We start from the raw sequence: 17,242 nt of genomic DNA on the forward strand, positions 1-17,242 counted from the left end.
AAACAATACTGCACATCAGTAGAACAGCACCATACCCACAGTAAAGCATGATGGTGGTATGGTTTGGGCTTGCTTTCCTTCAGCCAGAAAGGTGGTTGCGGTGGTCAGATTGGAGAGGCTTATAAACAGCTTCAGTCTAGCAGTTCATTTTGGCACAAACTTTTCAGATGTTTAAAATGTGGATCATTTTGACTTTCAGCATTGAAATGAAATTAAGGATGAGGATCGACATCCAAGAAAATTTCAGTTTTGTAATGTCCCAGTTAGACCCCATACCTAATTAAAAATCTGTGGGATGACCTGAAGGGGACTGTGCAAGTGAAATACCCTCACCGCATGACACCTTTGGGAGAAAAGGTCCTGATGTGCCATACAGTTAGACTCCTATCTCACACTTTTTTACCTACATTTTATTTAGAAAATGTTTGTATGTTAGTAAAGTACCGGTAGTGTAATTTACAGTGGCCCGATTTTTAGGTCACATTCTACGTCTCGACATCAGCACATTTTAACAATAGTATCTTCACTTTCTCTTTACTGTAAGTTAATGTAGTGTCACATTTTGTTATTGTGACAGAGTTTGCCTGCCTACCAATGAACTGAGAGCAAATTGGCATTCTGAGGAGAGGTTTGATAGAGAGGGGCTAATGACCTTCTGGTACTGTTGTGGTGATTGACACCAAACTGTGCATGCAGTACAAAAATGACCTTATAATTTACGTATGCCATCAGATGCCAGCTGGGTTGGACTCCCGGTTAGCCTGCACTGGATTAGCGGTATAAATAATGAATGAATGGACTGTCTTGGAAGTTATAATATTGACAATATTGTAGCATGTAATTGTGGAATAAAAGTACAGGCAAGGCAATCTGTTCTGGGCTTTCTCTTCTCCAAGGAGTAATACAGCTTCTGATCGAGGCTTGTTGGCATTTGTTTTGCAACTTTTACTCAGTGCTTAGAACAATCATGCCTGCCAACAGCAACAAAACAAAACAAAACAAAACAAAACAAAACAAAACAAAGTATTCTCAGACAAAAAAATCAAGGCAATGCACCATACATAAAATGACAAAAACACAGACACACACACACTAGGGCTGAGTGATTTTGGAAAAAATAGTAATCACGATTATTTTGGTTGATCTTGAAATCAAGATTAATAAAAATGATTATTCATAAATTTCAAAACTTTGTGTTTATTCAACTACCAAAACTCTACTCAAAATTACCATCACAGAATTGTGCCCATTCATTCCTGCACATTTAACACTTGACACTATTGTTTTTGTCAAGTACAAAACTGTAATTCTGCTGTAGCCACACCTTTGATGCTTTGCATCTTTGCACACATTCAAACCGTGAATAGGCATCTCCCTTATCATATTTATTTTATATGTATACGCAATCATTTTTGTGTGCGTGTGACTCTATATGTTATATTGTAGGCCTGGGGCTGAGTGTCTTCTTGTTCCAACACTGAGAGCACAACATGCGTGAAAGTGGCTCAGGACTTATCCTTTTAATAAGGCAATTGTGACTGTTCTAAGTGCAATGTGGAATGAGGTAATAATCATTTTGGAGTAGACTCAGATTATAGTTGGTCTTAGCCTGTGCTAGGCAGTTAACGAAGCTAATTAAACATGAAAGCTTCGCCAGAGTGATTCAAGGCCCTCTGGTGTCTTCTACGCCAACTTAATGGAGCCAGCACATGTAGCAGTTATTCTGCTGGTTGTAATGCAGATTGAACTTGGTCTAGGAAAATCACTGCGCATGCATTTGCATGCATCTGCCGTAAAGATGACATTTTTTGATGCACTTCTCAAACCTCAAATTGCTTTCAAATGAATAAAATAGAAAGCAGATCTCCGAACTGGAATAGTTTGGTGGTTTAACAAACCCAAATACAAACTACAATTTTGGGGAAAATATTAATGACTGAGATATGAGTGTGAATGCTTGTTTGCTTGTATGGGCCCTGTGATTTACTGGCGACCAGTCTAGTGGAAGATTGACTCCAGCACACCTGGCACCTTTGAGGAGGACAAGCTCTACAGAAAATGGATGCATTGCAATTTGGGATGCTAAAATGTTATTCAAACTATTAGCAAACAGTATTTAAATTATTTGTGATTGGCAACAGTTGAACCCTGAAATGGATGGATTCTATTTCACTTATTTCTCATTCGGAAAATTGATTTGACCTTACAAACAAATTAAACATTAAAACACCTCCACAAAGAGATTGTGTTTGACCTTTCAGGGCTCATTGCATTATCGTTGCATTTGATTTTATTGCGCATTCAGTCCAATCACAAAAAAAAGTTATTTTGGGGGTGGGTGAGCTAACGATGATGGACTTCAAACCAATGATGTCATCATTAACGGATCATAGCACTTAGTAAGCGTTCAGGTGGAAATTCAAAGGCCTTGAATGCTTCTTCGTTTCCCCCACTACCCTTCTTTTTTAATGGGACTCATTTTGTTTTGTATACCTTATGGCTTGAGCAGACGTAAACATCAAATGAGAGTGGCAACAAAGATCCATTTTCTAATCTACACTCCTGTTGCCGAGTGAAAGCCAGCCCTCAGCCCTCCTTCTAGTTCTCCCTCTAATGGAGCAGCCCAGTGCACCTCTGTCCACCCCTCCCAGAGTCAAATATTTGGTACATCCCAGTGGTGCCTCTGTCGCTGGCTTGACACTGACTCAGTAGTATCCCAGCATTCAGTCAGCCGCACAAGCAAAGAGGTCCCTCAGCGAGCATCTTTTCCCTCAGCATCCTGCTTGTTTCGCATCTCTGTTATGACCCTGTTCAGCCCGAGATGTGAGTATAGCTTTATTGTATTTGGGTCTTGTTTGTGTCTTATTGGATGTTTGCATGCTCACTGTGTTTCAGAAAGAAAAGGGGGTGTTGGGAAGGGGAGGGCACGCTCATTTAGATTTGTTCATTTTCTCCCTTAGTTTTCATGCAAAACAACCTTCCTTCACTTTTAATTCCTGTTGGTTTTCCTCATATATTCTTGGTGTTCTAATCGGACAGTGATGTGACACTTTACCATTGGAGGTTTGGAGTTTATGATGTTAATTAAACATGAGGTGAGTGTGAGCCTAACCTGTGTCTCACATTGGCAAGGTCAGCAGGCTCTCTGTGCTTAAAGGCTCATTGCAGCTTTAATTCACATATATTATGTAGTAGTGCAGCTCTTGGGAGGAATCAAACATTTTCTTTCGCTAAATCATCACAATGAAGAGAGAATCTCATTTGTGAGCACATTTTTACAGCGCAGCTACAACTTTTGCATTGACTGAAGAAGCAGCGCTCTCCTCACAAAGCCATAAAATACTGCAGCTGAGTAAAAAAACACACAAGACAAAATCACGTTACGCTGAGACTTAGATGTGGATGCCAAATATCTTTCGGATATGTGCTCGTAAGCTTGCTTCCATTCCCGTCCGTAGCCTCTGTAATGAGAATGACACCTATAGAGTAAATAATGTGTTTTCACCTGAGAATGAAAAGTATAATCAATCCTATAACAATGCTGACTTGAATCTGGTGTGGCTCGAGGTTCAGGTACAGAAAAATGCCACTTAATGAAAAGTGCTTACAGGCTGTCTATCATTATTTAACTGTTTATTTCATGTGTGTAGGCCATGTTTGAGTTTGTAATACACAGTGGGATACATTCAGGTTTAAAAAGAAAAGTCTGTAGTTCCCAGCGGGTTTTACAAATCTGAAATTAAATTGCGCTTTTAATATAAAGAGATACATTCTTATTATTATTCTTATTATTATTATGCTCAGTGTTTAAGGGTTTTAGCAAAGTTATGACCATTGTGATGAGGAGCTGAAAGGAGATCAAGTAAATTTTATAATTTTCATTGAAAATAAGTCTTTTTTTGTATGTTTCTTTATGGGGTGAATGGGTGATAAATGACAAAACGTTCTTTTTTCGAGCATACACGCCTGTGCAAGTGGGACCAACAAAACAATATTTGGGTCAGTCGCCTTTCAGAACGAATGTTATTTCTATGCTCCATTTATAAAAGAAGATACCGTAATTGGAAATGATGTAAGTGATTAAAGAGTAGCGTTCTTACCACTACATGAAACATGAAGCAAGAGTACCGTAATAATTATGATTGAAACATAAGTCAGCCTTTTTTTTAAAATCTGATCATATTATTTCATCTCCCACACATCAGTGACTTCAAAGTGCACACATTAATAAGCGTACAGCGGCAATTTTTAGCTTTTTATGCATAAGTGTGTGTGACTGTACATTAAAAAAAGCAAAAACTATTTAAAAGCAAAGGCACTTCAAATGAAAGCTTCATGTACACAAATTCCCGAAACTGATTTTTGCACAGGACTACTGCAAGATTTGAAATTTCTCTTTTCAGTAGAAGTTGAAGCTGCATTTGCTAGTAAGGTAGTAAATTAGAGGTTAGTTGATTGACCCCGACAGTAAAGTTAACTGTCTTGAGTGCCGCCAGCAAGGTCAAATTTGCAATGAAAAATTCTGCTTCCGCCCACGGTGGCGGCGACCTGATGAAGGTCTTCTCAGAAAGTAGAAATGATTGACTCCATTATGTAAAAGGGAAATTATCATGTCACTAGTCATGTTATCTTGTGTATGTATGTTACAGTAAGTAGGTTATGTTTTGTTATCATTATTATTATTATGTTATTTATGTTACTACTGGAATGATACCTCAAACTTAAACAGAGACTGTAGGTTGTGTTAATAGCTTCAATTACATATCACAAATGGAGATAGAAAGCATGTATAATTGAATCTATTTCCACCCATTCACATTAACACGCAATGAGCCATAAAAGTGGAGAACACAGACATAGACACACACATTGAAACTTGATACTACAATCGTAAACCATCTGATTTTTATTGCGGATCCACCAGACAAAACAAAACGATGCCTCCCTTATTGTCACCATGATTGATTTAAAAAAATCTCTATAGACCTTGCTGAGGTTTGAAAACAAGCAGTCTAGAGTTTATGGTTTGCAATTAAGAAAGGAGACATAAGGGAGTGTTGTTTTATTTTCTATCGAAAATACATAACTCAAGCAAAAACTGACATCTCAGCATGAGCACTCATAAAACAAATCTAATGAGATCTCAACCAATCTAATTTCGGCTTCCGCATGAGAAAAAAAATGGGTCAATATATAAAGTGCCTTTGATGTCTTAATCAGAATCACTCAGTTATGCGAATGTCGAACAATAATGAAACTTTGAGTTTTATTTTAAGTGGCCAAACATTTGCACGCATACCAATACAGTCTCTTAGAAATGTGTTTCCTTCATTTCATAATTTGTTTTCCATTGCCTGTACGAGATTTTGACATGTTAAAAACAAATAAAACAGAAACAAATTACGTGCCTTTATTCTCCACAAAAAGTTATTAAATAAAATGAGTGGTTTTCATACTGTATATTATGTTTTCACAATCATATTGAACATTTTGCATGTGTGGCTGAAACTGCTGTCCACCCTGCCATTATCGGGTAATCGTCCCTTTCAGAAACCCTCTGATTTTTTCAGTTGACATTATGACTAATATTTTGTCTCTCAATGGAGGCTGAAGCAGTGGCAAGTTGCAGAATAAATATTAAAATTGTGCATAACATTTCCACCCTGATGTAGCAAATATCTACTGATAAAAAAACCTTTCAGAAACGGGAAATCATTTTGTTAAACAGGGCATAGTTAGCTTGCTAACGGAATCATGTTGCCAAGTGTATGTTCATCATGTGCTCGTTAAATGCTAATATTAACCAAAAATGTCCACCCTGTCAGAAAACTCACATATTTTGTTGTTTACGTGTACATTGTCTACTTGCAGTTAGCTTACAAAAAGTGTGGGAGGCTGACCATGATGCATTTCAACACCATGCAGTAAGACCTATTTAATACAATGAAAAAGTTCAATTTAAAATCCAAAGAAAATTGCGGGGGCGAAATGGGAAAGTCTTAAGGCACCTGATGGTGATATTGACTTAAACTTTTAATTTGATGATAATGGAGTTGCACTATTGCAATTATACATGGACACCGGAATTGAGATGAGGACCTTGTCTAATTACACTTCATTATGATACACTGTAAAAGTGTATCATAATGATTCAAAAAATGAAAGTCAATGTTTTGCCACTTAAATAGGATGATGCAAATGTTCATGTCTTTTCCTGTGAAATAGCACAAATGGAAATCTGTTTTTATTGGGCTTATTCAATGAGCAAAAACAAATGTGTTCCGAATAAACATTTTATCATTATAATGTGATTAATATATGACACCAACTCTTTAAAATGTAAACTTTTTTTCTCATACCGTATTGTGGCCACTGTAGAATATACTAATGAGCGTACTGTTGTGAGTTTTTCTTTGTTGTTGTTTTTTGTAATTTATATAAAGTTATCATATTAGATCGCTTTAGATGTGTAGGCGTACCTAATATTGGGTTATACGTTAAAACCATCTTTCTGGTTTGCATTGAAGATTATACTACATGGTGAGGGATACCACTACCACAGTGTGTGGGTTTGATGTTTACTAAAACGACCCTGGTAAGCAAATGGACGTTTTAAATAAACAATTATATTTTATTTGTATATTCGTTGCTGGCCTCAATTCATGCAATTCTTCATGCACTTGGGGCTTAGATGTCAGCTACGCTGATGCACCAGAGGAGAAACAGAGAGGTTGCCCAGCAGGTCACCCCTATTAAGCCTCATAGTGTTGCAAATGTATCTCTTCTGTGCTAGGCAAAGGCACAGACATGTGTTTTTGTACACGCATTTGCAAACCACACTTAATTAATTGTAGCTTGCAGCCATTTGAGTGCTTCACTGTGTGAGTGTATGTGCAGTTGGTCCAGTCACACTCCATTCAGCACCCATCTGTCCATGTCTTCCTCTCCTCTCCTCTCACCATCCCCTTTTCTACACTCTTTTGGAAAATTGAGACAAAGCTTCGGGTAGCAGAGAGCGTACTGTGATGTGGTATGTCAACAATGAGTTTGTGGGCATGTTACGAACTGAAAATGGCTCATTATTATTTGGCCTATTGTACGGTTCTTAGTACTGTATTTTTAATTGAAAGGCAGATAAAGATCAAAGAAAGGTAGGAGTGATGTGAATGGCAGGAGGCAAAAACAAAGGTGAACAGCTGGCAAGCGATGGCAGGCCTAATCAATGGTAAGTGATAGGAGGTGAAAGTGAAGGACAGCCCCTGACATACTTAATGGCCGCTTTTCTCATTAGCATGTTAAATGATGGCTAACAGAATTGTTATTTACAGTACATCATTAAAATAATAAAAACAAAAAAGAAATGCTTGTAATATTGATGGACCGAATAGGACATACCTCATGTTGTGTTAGCATGAGCCTCTGGGCTAATGGTACCATTTAATGTTTTGTGCAGTGCTTTCACAAATCTACACTGAGAAAAAAATATGGTAGCATTTACTCAATTTTATTTAGTGAAGTGGTTGCACAAAATAATAACATTGGTATCCAGTTACATTTTTAAAGTAGATGTATAGTCTGTTAAAAAAAATCCACCTGGATTCAGATTTCATGCAACCACTTGATGAAATAAAATTGAGTAAATGATGCACAGCATTTTTTTCCAATGTAGTTGCAGATTTAACCTCAAGGATTAGCCTGTTGTGGGACAAATAAAGTTTTATTCTATTCTAAAATACTTAGCAATTGTTATGAGGTGTGCCAGAATTCCAGCTCCAAGTTCCAGGACTGGTATTCAAATAGTTGTTGCTTAAAGCCACCGGATGCTATTGGTTAGCCTTTCTATGGCGTTTCCCATTAGCTCTTCTTGGCAAAGTTATGTGGTTGATTTAAATATATACAGTATTGTGTAATTGTATTTTTTCATGTTTAGTTTAACAGTAAACTTAAAATGGGAGTGGCAGTCAACAGTTTGAAGCTTATTTTTTGAAGAAATGTTTACTACCTGCCGAACTGCTACTTGTTGTGAAGTAACATGAATTGAGTTCAGTGCCACCACCTAGCACAAAATTTTTGCTTGCAAGTCAAAGCAAAAAAAAAAAAAAATAATAATAATCTGCCGCACGATAGCTTGTATAAAAAAACTTGGAGGTTGGGTCACTCATATCTTTTGTAACACCAGTACTGGAACTTTTCTGACACACCCCCTATTACATGATGTTATAATTGCAGCATACAATTACAATTAAGCATGCTTCCAGACATTTTCGTTGATTAACAAATGCAGTATTTACCTCAGTGGCTAAAAAGTGACTAGCATATTGTCCAACCCTGAGGTCGAACACAAGTTTAGAAGAAATAAGTGCAACACCATATTGGTCTCTTTTGACATCAGAGGCTAGGGTATGGACAAACAAGACCATATACCACATTTCCACCAAGAGCTACAAATCAGTTTGCCACAGTTCATTTGGGATTGGTAGGCTTGCGTTTCCTTGCTGAGTGTGTGGGCAGAGTGCATCAGCTGCAACAGCTATGTAAAGAACATGTCATGATAACTGTGAGTAAAAATGGACAATTCAACACAAAGAAAATGAATGTAATGTTGTGTACTAACATGGGATGTAAGCAAGAAACTTGGAATCGTCTTTTTGACATAATAAACAAATTATTTCAACTGCATGGTGCTTGTTTAGTCAGTTTATCAGTCATTCTTTCCATTTACTTCTGGCAATCAAAAAACTAAAACTGAAAAAGTGACTCATTACTTTACTGTTTTTAAATCTGACACGAAAAATGAAAAATGCTTGCTCTGTAATTTACTTTCACGTGTGAATGTGTGTTTTTTTGTGTTAGATTTAACTAAATAATGATTCACTTCTTGTTTTTCGATTGCCAAGTGTAAATGAAAAGAACACATGTAACACTTTATTTTTGTTTTCTTCTCATTCGATTCATTCATAGACAACGGGCAGTTATACCCTCTACAGGCATTCTGAAGCATACAACTGCAGCAAAAGGGTGTTGAAAATTGGATGGTTCAGGTTGGATTGTAAGATTCTAAGACCCTTAACAAAGGAGGGAAAAATACACCATAACAAGGCTTGTGGTTCATGAGTAAATGGTTGCATCGAGACTCAAATGACAAACGCGAAACATATATTCCTCAAATGAAAGACACAAACTTGTGAAGCACCTTGTCTGTTTTTGACCTTTTATTGATAAGTTAGCAGACCACTTTGTGCTTCATGGAGCACGACATAAGATGTTGTGACAGATTGGACGATATTTACCATTTTTTCGCAGCGAGAATGTCTCAAAATTCAAATTGTACCTTCACCAATCGCAAAGTTACCTCAGGACTGTTGGGGGAAACCCTGGTACAAAAATATTTCTTACTTTGAAAATCAAAGGTTTGAGCACAAAGCAGGTATTTTATTCTATTTGTGTGTAGCCACACTGTGCTGTGATATCTCTCTTAGTGTATCAGCATGAAATTAATGGGTTGTTCATGCTTGCAGACACGAGCATGAGTGGAGACCTCAAGTCAAGTCGCTCCAGGGCAACAAGTAAACGGGCCAGCAACACCACTTATGGGTGAGTGCACACAGGCACTTGGACACCCGCATGCAAACAGATTTTTGTCTACAACTCAATGGCGGCACCACCCGCATTGCAATCGATGCAGCATTATTTCTTAATGTTTCATACCAGCTGACTATGTAACATGCTATTGATTTTAGCCAAAGGTGCTGTCTACACCACTCAGTGTTTTAATCTATTTGCTGATGTTGTGAACCCTTATGATAGCATCTGATTACATGTTTTTGCTGCTTGAATACAGCGAGCAGGGACAGGGAGCCAGGCTAAGTGTGCAAGTCGGTTGGTGGAAGGCAAGCAGAAGATAGAGCTAGAACAGTATGGGTCTGTAGCGGAGATTTTTGTGTGTGCGTGTGCAAGTCTGTCATCTCTAGTGGAAACAATTCTCTTTCCAGGAAAACCAAAACCTTGAGAAAAAAAAAGATTCTGTATTTTACAATTTCAAATTACAGATTTTGCAACAACCTGGAATAAAGAATGTATTGTTTTGTGGTGCAACTACAAGTAGAGTATTATACCAAGGGGATTCTGCAGATTGCGAGATGTAGTGGTTTGTGAAAAATAAGGATTATTCTGTTATTTATTTCAACGTTAAATTCATGTTTCAGTGGGAAATGTTAGATTTACAGCCAAAACGGTTACATTAGAAATTACAAAGCCAAAGGCACTGTAACAATGAATTACTTTATGAGTAACCCCTGATTACCATAGCTGGGCATTCCGTTTATGTGACGGACCAGTCCGTCTATCCGTCACTGACGGACGCCCGTTTGCTGACGGTTGACGAATGACTGGAACAATGTTAAAATAGACAGATTAAGCATAGATGGAAACCCCTTTATTTAGTCTGACATTTAGTCTAGTTTTTGCGGTGAGGCTTCGATGGCCGTGGTGAGCGCGGGGAGGAAAATAGTGAGTTGTTGTTGCTTGGAGGACAGATTTGGTGAGGGACCAGGATGCGAAGATGCTTCCAAAGCGCAGTGAGTCGCTATTTCGGTTCAAATATAGTCCATCTTGGGGGGGGGGGCGGATGGGCGGGCGCTTGGTTAGACGGACACACGTTTGAAATTAGAGGCGGACCGGCCTATAAACAGGTACTATTCCCCCCCCCCCGCCCCCCCCCCCCCGGGAAAAAAGGCGGATGGCAGAAGGGTACCCACACTTGCAGATGGACGACAAATAACGGACGCTCAGTTTTTAGTAAAATGTGCAACTCTGCTGATTGCTTTAATTAACAATTTACTTGTAAGTGCTGGATCGATACAGAATAAAACTGAAAATCGCAATACTTTTGTGCTGTTGTGGGAGTGAACACAGCCGGCGACTCGCTGGAGTCCATGCACGAGCTTGGCGCATACAAGTACATTTAAAAGAAAATTGTGGATGATGTAAAGTTGGCGGCCGCTGTGAAGTGGGCACCCCGATCGCGTGTCTGTGTGTGACACTCCCCAAATGTCCAGTCAATACAATGTGTTTTTTTTGGCACCCTGCATTTGTCATTGTCTGTATTCCTTTTAGCACATTCCTCTGAATTTCATCCCTGGCTGCAGTTCTAAAGGCCCAAGTGCCACTAATGTGCACAAGCCAGTCACTTTCCTGTAAACTATAAGTGCTGGTGAATATTCAATAATTTAAGGATACATTCAAAATATATTGTAGGAATTCACCCTACAGTCTAAACTGTTCAATAAAACAAACACTACAAGGAAAATACTATTAACAGATGTAATAACTTGTTTGCTCCAAGCCTAATGAGCTGATTTCATTAGCATTCTGTGCTTTCACTGAACTGGGACTCTGCATATGTTTGCTACGGCATACTCCCAAATAAACACTGATATTTCGACATCCCCACCAGCTCAATTCCATGCCTCTCTGCTGGGCTTGTTTCACCATATCATCTTATCCAGTGTAAATAATGCAGGAGGGACATGCTATATTATATCCCAAACATGTCATTTTGAACAGTTAATCCAGCCAGGCTGCTACCTCTTCTGTCACCCAGTCTCAGGCCAAACCTCCCCCGACTTGATTTGCCCATTCCTCCATGTAGTTATTCAGCATTACGCAGCCATGCATTAATGGGGTTAGTCACAGAACACCCACACGCACAATGCACTGCCACAACCGGAACACACCTGAGGTATTAGCTGTGATATAGCCTGGGTCCACCTGATAATTCACTGAAATGACATGGTATTAGAGCAAAAGAGGTCAGCTTTCTGGATGGTTTAGGTTAACTGCAGCAGTTCCCAACCTTTCCAATATCCTGCACCCTGAGAAAACATTCAATAGGTTCTTGTAACCCCTGTATCTAATTTCAAGGAGATTAACAATTTACAGTGGTACCTCAATTTACTAAAGTCACTCAATTTAAGTGTTTTTCAAGATACGAGACGTTGTTCGGGTATTTTTGGCTTTGACTTGCGAACAAAAATGTGTTAATTATTTTAGTGAGGCACTTTCCACGATGTCCATGCAATGTTGAAGAGGCAAGTCAACCAGGACAACCCCACAACATCAAGAGTCTTTAGGAACTCCGGACGTATCTCATCCATCCCCGGGGCCTTGCCACAAGGAGCTTTTTAATCACCTCGGTGACCTCAACCCCAGAGATAGGAGAGCCCGCCTCAGAGATGCCAGACTCCGCTTCCTCATGGGAAAGCAGGTCAGTGGAATTGAGGAGTTATTTGAAGTATTCTCCACAGTGTTGATGGTGCACTGCTTCCCCCTCTTGATGGTAGACCAGAATTTTCTTGAAGCCATACGGAAGTTGTTTTCCATGGTCTCACCAAACTCCTCCCGTGCCCAGGTTTTTGGCTCTGCGACTGCCAAAGCTGCATTCCGCTGGCCGGTACCAATTAGCTGCTTCTGGAGTCTCACACACCAAAAAGGCTCTATAGGACTCCTTCAGCTTGACGCCATTGGTGTCAACCAACAGGTTCGAAGATTGTCGCAGCGACAGGCACCGACAACGACAACCTAACAGCCACAGGTCCGATTGGTTGCTTCAACAATAGAGGAGTGGAACATGGTCCACATGGACTCAATGTCCTTTGCCTACGGGATGTGGAAGAAGTTCTGCTGCAGGTAGGAAGTGAAGCTCGGTCCGACAGGCAACTCTGCATGACGTTTCCAGCAAACCCTCACTACTCGTTTGGGTCTGCCAGGTAGGACCAGTGCCTTCTCCCACCATTGGCACCAACACACCGCCAAGTGGTGATCAGTTGACAGCTTCACCCAAGTTTCATGCGGCCGCAAGTGCGATGAAATGACCACCAAGTCGATCATCTAACTGTGACTTAGGGTGTCCTGGTGCTAAGTGCAGGTATGGACACCCTCATGTTTGAACATGGTGTTCGTTATGGACAATCTGTGATGAGCACAGAAGTTGGGGTTTACTCCCAATCACATGCTTCCGGGTCTCATTACCCACAAGAACATAGAACTCAACAGCAGAAATATGGAGTCCTCAGCGGGAGCACTCTCGAGCACCCCCTCCAGGGACTCCAAAAAGGGTGGGTACTCTGAGCTGCTGTTTGGTGCATAGGCACAAAAACAGAGTAAAAACCATTATCCCCACCCGAAGGAAGAGGTAGGCTGCCCTCCCGTCCACCAGGGTGAACCAAAATGTACAGGCGACAAGCCACGCCTGCTTGGAGCCGCTCACCTTGGGCAACTCCAGATTGGAAGAGAGCCCAACCCCTCTCAAGAGGAATGGTCTCAGAGCCCAAGCTGTGTGTAGAGATGAGCCTGAAAATATCTAGTCTAAACTTCTCAACCTCATACACTCGGGATCTTTCCCTGCCATTGAGGTGATGTTCCATGTCCCGAAAGCCAGCTTCTGTAGCCAGGAATAGGACCGCCAAGGTCAGTGCATTCGGTCACCGCCCAGCTCACACTGCACCTGACCACTTTGGCCACTTCCACAGGTGGTAAGCTCATGGGAAGGGGGACCCACGTTGCTTTTTTGAGCTGTGCCCGGCCGGAGGCCATGGGTGCATGCTTGCCCACTAGGCTCTCACCATCAAGACCCACCTCCAGGGGTGTGTTAAGTGCCCTCTCCAGGTCAGAGATGAGATCCTGCTCCAAGTGGAGGAGTTCAAGTATCTTGGGGTCTTGTTCACAAGTGAGGGAAGAATGACACGTGAGATGGACAGGCGGACTAGTGCATCATATCGTCGCTGTCCTATGAAAAAAACGAACATTTTTTTCATTAAAAAAAAAAAAATACATTAATGGGGTTTCCGCCTAACAGACATCCCATTAACGTGAAAATGTATTGATTTTTTAAAAATAAGACATACATGTTGTCCTTCTGGACACCCTTTGGGAGAAAACTCATCATCAAAATTATCACTTGGCCTTTATTGGAATCAAATGCTTTATTGTACCAAGTCGATTCTCTTCCTCCCTCCTTGCGACTTTTTCACACAAAAAATCGTCCCACTGGCCATTTGCTTACTCTGATTATATTAAGGTTTTGTCCATATGTCCTCCTTGTCAGTCATTCACACGCACACACACACACACACACACACACACACGCACATCCATTTTCAGCTGAGCCTTCCTATACAATAGAGTGAGCTTTTGTAGTTGTGCACTGGAGCACTTTAAGGCTGTAACAGCATCTGGCCTGTGAAACATTGGCTTCGCTCATCACTACTTCCACAGCTGGGTCCTAGATACCTGGGGGTATCATGGAGCTATGTGTGTGTGTGCACGTGTGTGTGTGTGTGTGTGTGCGCGCATGCGTGTGTGTATGTGTTTGTCTAGTATACACTGTATGTAGCTCTATGTGTAGCGCAAGACAATTTAAAACAAAACAAATCCAAAATTTTTTTATGCTGCCTTGGTTGTATACTGCATGTGTAAATGTCTCCCGTGCTGAAACAGCCAGGCGTTAAGTTCTATTGTCAAAAAGTTACTGATGACAAAGTTTTAGTCATTCATAGTAAAGGCAATCATCAAAGACTTCAATGGCCGTGGTGAGGTTTCGGTTTCCCATTGGCCGTGGCCCCGAGGCTTCTGGTTCCTAAAAGGAGACGAATTTAGTCCGGCCGCGGTGAGGCTTGCAAGCCACGGTGAGTCTTTTGTTTAAAATATTGCTCAGCGAGAGGTGATAGGGATGATATGCGGACCGGTCTATGGGTGATTACTATTTGTTCCGACCAGGCGGATTGACGGACGACGGAAGGGTAGTCCGACTGCAGGCCGAAGGCGATAAACGGACTGGGAAATTTTAGTAAAAAGCCCAGCTCTGATTAATCCCATGACACTCGTGTCTTTATACAATTTGAATAATGGTTAACACATGCAATAATTCAGACACTTTCACAAATTCATACATATCTCAGCAATAATACTATTTATTTTGCTGTCTGCTAATGAGTGAATGGTAAACAGCTGCCTCATCCTGGCACTTGAATGCACAAACGCCTCTTGTGTATTGCGACAACATAATGAGCAGAGCTGGGCTTCGCCTATTTTACGTCTGCATATTTAATGGACCCACGTGGTCCCAGTCGGTCCGAGTCAGCCAAACGACGTCGAGAACGGACTTAACCTTTACCATGTCACACGCAGGTGCCGCACTCCTGACAAGTGGACGAATAAGGAGAAAATGAAAAATAAAACAGTGTTGTGTACCTTGCAGTATCGCAGACGCAATGACATGTGCCCCATATTGTTTTTATTTCACCGATCACTACTCTGTGCGTGTGTGTGTCTGTTGTTTTTGTTTGAAATTTTTTTCTTTGTTTGGCGGCGCGTCTGCTCGTGCGGCGCCTGCTCATGACGTGAAGATTACCTTCTCGACGCCAATTGGCTGTCGCCGACGAGTGTTGGACCGGGACCACGTGGTCAATTAAATATGCGCGACAGAATGCGTTGCCGGTTAGGCGATGCCCAGCTCTGATAACGAGGCTCTCTCCAGTGGCATTAATGGTAAAGAGAGTTTGAATGACAAACAATGAAGGACCATTTGTTAAAGGATGGTTCCTAAAAATTGAACTCTTAGGTCACTAATGCATTCCGCAGGTGTCAAGCCGTAACCTCCAAAGTCTCATCGTTCTTGCGTTGTTTTGTACAAAACAGCTCATTTTTTTGGGTTGTTTTGTACTACCCAAACTACAACAAAGTTGGGTTAAATTGACCCAAGTAGTGGACCGGTCCATTTTTGACCCCAAATTGTATTATTTTTAAACCAAGTCTTTTTAGAGTGCAGCAGAGAATTCCGCTGTCTGGAATTTGGTTTCGCTTGCTGCACGTATTTAATTCATTTTGTTTGAGTTATGAGAAATGTTGTTCATGGGGGCTGGTTATGGAACACGTGCAACAGGCCCATCTGCCATCAAGGCTCAGAGTTTAAGGGGGTAGGATGGATAGTGGCATCATACTATGGATTGTACTTCACCAGTTCATGTTCAGTCAGCGTGGGTCACAAATTACTGGCTAATCTAATGGCAGACGTTTCATTGCTGTATAAGACACACAAGATTGCACATCCTAAAAATAAATAATTCTAGTTCTGTGTTACACAGCAGGCCAACATTTAGGACAAATTATCCATCAGCTGTCACTTTATGACTTTCTATTAGCATAACCACATGTAGCTAGAGTATATGGCCACTACTAACAGAATAAAGAAACCTCACAATAAAAAGAAATGGCAGTCATGGTTTAGTATGGCCACCATTTGTTTGACGTATAATATATCTATTTGCATCTTACGAGTCATATCCTCCACCATTTAACGCAATGGCTGTCAGTTATTTTGACAAATTGCACAATTCATCAAGTAGGTGGGTCGGCATACTGACATCTGTAAAACAACCAGAGATGGAAAAAATGCAGGGCAACAATTGTGACAATGAAAGAAGAAGACAGGCGATGTTAATCCGCCTGTCTGGATGACATCAATCTGCTGCAACATATTTTGGTGACATTACTTTTATTGTCACATAACAGCTGAGTCTACCATGTGTCCCGGCACTGCTAAAGCTGTAACACGCAACTAAAAAAGACTTTAGATGAAAAGAGAATGATATGCTTGTCCTAGAGTCAGATATCTTCTGTTTTATGTTTTAATAGTAAAATGAAGCATGATGTTCAGGGTTCTAAATTAACACCTGCCAACCCTCCAAATGCAGATTAAAATTAATTTTGGCAGGTGTTGATAAAAATTTACCAGACAGACAATGTGATTTTGTGATCACCTAAACTGCATTTTTTTTCAGAAGCATCGCGTCTTCATCATGCTGTCAGCCATACTCCCAGAAGCCCTTGCTTCCCCTTTCCCATCTGCTTGCAAACGCTAGGTGCTAAGCTATCTTGCGCCACAGCACACATCTCTCTAAGTAACTAATCCTTGGTTCCGTGGTGACAAATGAGCTACTCTTCTAACAAGTAGCGCTTTCACTAAAGGCGGACAAGGAGGTGCTAAGCTTGCAACATACCAAGCAAGGATAGAGAACATGAGAAGGTGGAGAAGCTAATTGCTAATGTGAAATACAGAGTCGGAACAGACCAAAATAAGTGCTTAGGTGTACAACACACTTTAAACAAAAGTCACAGAAAGTGCAAGCAGCTATGAACAGAAAATCATTATTACAATAAGTATTTAGAGCTAAAATAAGACGAC

The 17,242-nt window shown here is 40.6% G+C and overlaps 1 protein-coding gene across 1 annotated transcript in view; it reads left to right on the forward strand.

Annotated features, from left to right (window-relative positions):
• Positions 1-2,696: 2,696 nt before the first annotated feature.
• The window catches only part of LOC147149900 (heterogeneous nuclear ribonucleoproteins C1/C2-like), a 42,826-nt gene continuing 28,280 nt past the window's right edge, over positions 2,697-17,242 (forward strand). Inside the window, exons 1-2 of the mRNA XM_086024900.1 lie at positions 2,697-2,823; positions 9,519-9,594. Of these exons, the coding sequence (XP_085881026.1) occupies positions 2,802-2,823; positions 9,519-9,594 (98 nt within the window). The 5' untranslated portion in view covers positions 2,697-2,801. The remainder of the gene's footprint in view (positions 2,824-9,518; positions 9,595-17,242) is intronic.

This window comes from Filicampus tigris, chromosome 3, assembly GCF_054856515.1.
Source record: "Filicampus tigris isolate MCC_2025a chromosome 3, RoL_Ftig_1.0, whole genome shotgun sequence".
NCBI lineage: Eukaryota > Metazoa > Chordata > Actinopteri > Syngnathiformes > Syngnathidae > Filicampus > Filicampus tigris.